Genomic DNA, 6,000 nt, shown 5'->3' with positions numbered 1-6,000 from the left:
GGTTCCTGCACTTCTCTAATAAGAAGGTAGCTATTGGCTATAAGATATCATAGAAAAGAGAGAAGGCAAGCATTATCAAAATGTAATGAATATATATTTAACACAAAAGTGCTTGAGGAAGCTTAGTGAATTTTTTTTTTAAATAAATGGAACTATTGCCTTACAATACTGTGCAAAAGATCAGTTTGTCAGACACACAATAGGAGACCCTATGTAGTCTCTTTTTTTTTTTTAATAAATCTTTTCTGTATTATGATAATGTAACCATGTTGGGTGAGCATTTTCTTTGCCTATGTTGTAATGTTGGCCTTTCACGTTGATTGTATCCTGAATAAAAATAATTGTGTGATGGAATGAATTGCTAAATGGTGATTTGTGAAAAATATTTAAGAGCAATAGTATCTATCAGGAAAACATTTAAATAAATATGATTTGTATATGTTTATGTGGTTTGGTTTTATATATAATATGCTCAGAAGTAATGCTGTATTATTATATTGTATTTGAAAATATTAATGCATGAATTTATTTTTCAATGGCCAAATAATTATTTGAAAACCCGTGTGTCAAATAAATTTGGTTATCTATTTTCATTGATCTTATTTTTACAGTCAAGTTAGTAGAATCAACACGTTATCCAGAAAGATTGCTGGACTAACTTCGTATCTCTCTCAATTTTCCAAAGTGCTGAACTACATAAGACAGATGCTCGACTGACTTGTGTAATAAATATATATATTATAATCTGGTAGTCTCTTCAAGACAAAACACCAAAATTCTTTAAGTCTATAAGCTTTATTGATACTTGGGTTTTTTGTTTTTACATTTCACAATGCATTCCACAGACTTAGTTCAATACAGCTTAGTTCAAAACCACAAGTGTATACATTTTCATTTGTAATTTCTTGCATAACAATGCTTGACATTTTCAAACATTTGAGGAATTAGATATTTGCTCCACAGATTATGTTTGTGCAACACAGTGTATGCTTTAAGTTTTATGTGTGTGCAAATTCATTTGTTTTTTTTAAATAGATGGTAGTGTTTCTAGAAATATTTTATTTTTCAAGTTTGTGCGCTATGGCTAGTCCTAAAATCAGTCAATTTTCTGAAATATCAAGCACTGTGGAGCAGCTTAAAGATCTAAGCTTTGTGAAATTATATGTAAAAATTGATAAAACAATAAAAACACAATACAGCTACACTCATACCAAAAAGATAAAGTTTTTCAAACTTGCTTAATGGTATATTCTTCTAACAGCTCATTTTAGAAAATCTGCCTCAATCTACCCAGACCATACACAGTGCACAAAATGAGAAATGTTATCCTCTGCTCTACCTTTTCTTGAATGCAGCAAAATTACCTCTGATGAAGCACAATGTACAGCTTTCTTAAATCTTTTGCATTAGCTGGTGCTGCACACAGGAAAAACAAAGATGATTAGTTTTAAATCCATACATAGCAGCTTACAATACTTAAGATGATGAAACACATGGCAGTCAAAACAGGTATTTTTCCTCAAACACTGTGCTGCTAAAATATAAAGATCTGTGAAATTGCACTGCAATGTCAAGGTTTTGCTATTCCCTGACCCTCCCCATGTAATTCAAATGAATATTTGCCCCCTGAAAGATGAACTCCTATTGAGAAGTTGCTTCAGGCTTTTTACTCAGTTTTGCGTTTCAATCCAGGTATTTTAGCTTGGATCCTAAAAAAGAGTGAGAGAAAATTAAAAGGATATTTAAATGTGGAAATAAAGCAGTATTTATAGCATAAATGTAGCCTTGAAAATGTCAATGTTTACAGATAATTATCATAGATATATTAATTTGCCACACTAAGAAAATTGGCAATAAAGTTGCTAAATCTCTCTTCACTCAGCCCTGCTCCGCTGAGGACCTAAAGTCCTCTGCATATAAATCTACTGATCTGGACTCCTATTAGAATGATTCAAACATTTTCCATCAAATATTTTTAACTCCACTGCAAGGAATCAGTTGATTCTGCAAGTCTCCCACAGTTTTTAAGTAAGTTTTTTCTTCTTGATGACTATATATAGCTTCCTTAACATACCCAAGGTGTTGTATGTACATCAAAAAGACTATACAAGCTAGTTTAAAACAGCCAACATAAACTCACTTAGTCACTGCATCTCTGGCAGTCTTGTTCACAAGTCCCAAATAATGGTCAATTTGAGCCTGAAATTTAAAAGAGAAAACAGAAAAGTTAGCTGTTTAGCTTTACTGCTGCTAAAGGCTGCTTTACTACTTGCAAGTCATCATTGTTCCTTGTCTAATTAGTTTATGCTTCATTAACTGCCCTGAAATATTCTAAGACAAGCAAAGAGCCCATTTTTTGTTTATTCTGGGGTTTCATATAATTTTTTGCAAATCACAGGCATAAAACTATTCTGCTCACATCTCTACCAGCCAGTAAATAAAACAGCCCAGCTTCTAGTATAAACAGTGCTGTATGGTGAAGGAAGAGACTTTCCTAGAATAATAGCAGATGGACAGATACTGAGAATCACTGCGAAAAGGAAGCTGAATCAATACATCCACCTGCAGGAAAATCTCACTAGTCTTTGCCCCTCCCAGTCACAGGCAACATAAAGTGACAGGATGGTGAAACCCTCGTTCTGAACATGGAAAGGCCTGCTACTGTAGGTTCCTGGATTCTAACCAGCTCATGCAGTAAGTCACCATCACTATTTGCTTTTTGAAATGCATGTGATGCAGCAGGGATTAATACGTATGTACACTTGCAAACACCACGATCAGTATATTCTAGCGTTTCATGTGTTTCTTCCATATAAGTAGTCTAGTTCTTAGCAGCTCAAACCGCCCTTTTCTTCAGACTGCTCCCACACAGAGTGCACAACCAAGACCCTTGTATGCACAAAAACAAATGTACTGTTCACGCTTCTGGTTTGCTTTATTTTGAGGAACTATTTATATTGACAGCTCCAAAACAGGTGGTAATTTATATACCTCTACCCTGATATAATGCTGTCCTTGGGAGCCAAAAAAATCTTACCATGTTATAGGTGAAACCGCGTTTTATCAAACTTGCTTTGATGAGCCAGAGTGCGCAGCGCCCCCCCTCCACTCCCCGGAGCACTGCTTTACTATGTTATATCCGAATTCGTGTTATATCGGGTCGCGTTATATTGGGGTAGAGGTGTACGTTAAGAGTCACAACCATTCTTGGGCTCTTCCTGACAGTGCAGTATTGGGTCTCTGTATATGTATACTGTTAGAAGCACAATGCTTTGAACAAGTGAGATATCGCAGTTCCCTTCTGCTATTCTCCACATACACCTGGACAGTTACCAGAGATGCCATGGCAGTTTGAAGGGGGTGATCAACTGAATGCTGGCTGGCACATTGGAGTTTAACAGGTTCCAAACAGTCAAGTCTGCACATGGGCCAATTATGTGATCTGCCTTTACTCCTAGTCACTATGCCACAAGGATGTTACAAAAAGTAGTTTATTACCACTGAAACAGAACAGCCAAGCTGGACTGCAGAAGGGTGGGATGAAGCCCACCATAAAAATGTATATTACTACTCACACATTATCACCAGTAGGAGTTTCTCACCAGGGGTTCAGAAATTTCCCTGGAAATTGACAGTAAAACTGCTAAATCTCTCAGCTTCTGCCAAGGCAGAGTCTCTCTTGAGAGTTCATTAGCTTGGTACACTTGATCACTGCACTGCAGAGCCCCGTGAGCTTTGTCTTTTATAAGAAATAATTCCCTTATAATGAAAACATGGGGCCTAGTCCCCTCTGTTTGGGCAGCAGAACCTATGAACTGCCAACTTCCAAGGACTGCAAGATTTTGATGAATTTACCTCAAAAATTTGGACTTCCCTCCAACATAAAGAAAAGTCTACCTCAGACACCTGACAATCATTTGACCTGTAGCACAAGGAATACTATCATGACTATCAAGATCAGTCTGACGCAGAGTGCACAAGCAGAGCCTTGTTTGTCTTCAGCATGTCTCACTGGGAGCCAGGATGTACTGGGATTCATTCAGTTCCTTTGTGTCCCTTTGCCCTCAGAGACTGAAGGCTTCGTAAGTGAGGTTGGGCATTTTAAAGGGACTATTTTTATACTTTCAGAAAGCAACAAGCAGCTGGTGATTTAAGTCAGTGGGACTAGGAAGCCGGCAGCCAGGATAAGTTGTCAGTCTTCCTCCTCCAGGGCCATGTGACTTCCCTTCATCTTATGAGTACTTCCTTCTTTTCTGGTGCTGAGTGTTCTTTACTGTGCAGGTGGGTTTGAGAGCAGATGATGGGAGCATCCCAAAATTGCCCTGTATGCCTCATTGTATTTGGTCCCTGCTGCCTTCTTCACTGCATTGCCCGTTTACACTGGTCTTTATTGTATAGGTGTTTTTCAGAAGAGAAGGAATCCCTGTGTCACTGCTCACCCTGGCCAATTCCGGCCTAGTACTGCTACAATCTCCTGTCCCTCACGGCAATTACTGTCAACAGACTTACCAGAGGAGCATCAGATTGTGCCAAGCTCTCCCTACATGCGTTAGCCAGTTCTACAGATCACATGGGCTCAGGGATAAAAGTCTGGAATGCCAGCTCCAAGGTGGCGTCTCAAAAAACTATATAAAGTACTTACTGAGATTTTACATAACTCAGATATTGCTACTTTAGTACTGAGCAAATCGGGATCAGAGGGAGAGAAGGTGAAATCATACTAAGCAAACCTCTCTTATAATTACTGTTTGCTGGGAGAGCCTTCACATATTTCCTAAAGAAGAGGGGAGATGCACAATGCACTATGGGCTTTAATTGTACTACTCATCAGAACACTGTCAGGAAACCTGCACTGGCAATCTTCAGAAACAATATCAGGTATTGAGGTTAAAGGTTTAGGAGACTAAAATCAGATTTCTAGTTATTCATTCTTAAGTGTTTCTGATTCGACAGGAGTAATTTTTAATCAGACATTTGTGAATGTCAGACATTAAGCACTCACCTGATGTCTCTCATAAATAACAGGAACACTGAAGAGTGAAATCAGAGCTGGAAAGGAACAAAGCGGGTTTAAATACAAACAAGATAAAGACGCCACTCAACCAAAACTTAAAATTTAAATTCACAGTCTGGCATTTTTTAAAAAAAGCAAAAAAAAGAACTAAACCACAATGCAAAAATGGTTAGGTTATTGTAATTTAAATGGATCTTATAAGAAAAAGCTGTTGTGTAGCAATACTGTATTAGTTACAATTCAGGTTTTTGTCATCCTGGTAGAACATGACAGTAACCAGTTTTGCATCATCATATAATTTATACAAGGCAACTGGAATTTGAAAGTAAGAACTACAGGCAGCCTGGAAAGCAATGAGCAAAACTGAATATAACTTTTTAAATGATGTTGTTTTGTCCTGAAACTTGGCAACCTAAGGACAAACAATGAAATTCAAAAATACTATTTTTATAATTCCACAATCTAAAAAAATAAAATAAAAGATAATAAAATAAATGGAGATATCCCATCTCCTAGAACTGGAAGGGACCTTGAAAGGTCATCGAGTCCTGCCCCCTGCCTTCACTTGCAGGACCAAGTACTGATTTTGCCCCAGATCCCTAAGTGGCCCCCTCAAGGATTGAACTCAACCCTGGGTTTAGCGGGCCAATGTGCAAACCACTGAGCTATCCCTCCCCTACAGTTTGTTGTACTGCGAGTAGATACACACAGCATTTTAAGAGGCTTCAATACTTTTCCAGGGTTATTTTGCAAGTCAAAGTATTTAACACAATTTAAAGCACTTACCCAGTATCAGTAATGTCAGACCATTAAACAAAGCACCAACATAGGTGAATACCCACATCAGCACTGCAAACTGAAAGAACAAAGGTCAGTTAGGCCATAAACAGTCTAATCAAGATGTGTTAATTAGAACATTAAGAGAGGTGCCTTTAACAAAATTACCCTTCTCTGAGGCATAGCTTTGGAGCTGTGCTCTGGCTCCG

The 6,000-nt window shown here is 37.8% G+C and overlaps 1 protein-coding gene across 5 annotated transcripts in view; it reads right to left on the bottom strand.

Annotated features, from left to right (window-relative positions):
• Positions 1-776: 776 nt before the first annotated feature.
• Positions 777-6,000, bottom strand: part of RTN4 (reticulon 4) — an 80,694-nt gene continuing 75,470 nt past the window's right edge. For all 5 annotated transcript variants that reach the window (XM_054024510.1, XM_054024511.1, XM_054024512.1 and 2 more), the window contains 4 exons: positions 5,801-5,870; positions 5,003-5,049; positions 2,141-2,199; positions 777-1,709 (listed from right to left, as the gene is read on the bottom strand). In XM_054024510.1, the coding sequence (XP_053880485.1) occupies positions 1,667-1,709; positions 2,141-2,199; positions 5,003-5,049; positions 5,801-5,870 (219 nt within the window). In that variant the 3' untranslated portion in view covers positions 777-1,666. The remainder of the gene's footprint in view (positions 1,710-2,140; positions 2,200-5,002; positions 5,050-5,800; positions 5,871-6,000) is intronic.

The sequence above is a fragment of the Malaclemys terrapin genome, chromosome 3 (assembly GCF_027887155.1).
Source record: "Malaclemys terrapin pileata isolate rMalTer1 chromosome 3, rMalTer1.hap1, whole genome shotgun sequence".
Taxonomy (NCBI): Eukaryota; Metazoa; Chordata; order Testudines; family Emydidae; genus Malaclemys; species Malaclemys terrapin.
The sequence above is the reverse complement of the archived record's forward strand: the minus strand, read 5'-3'. Positions and strand labels throughout refer to the sequence as shown.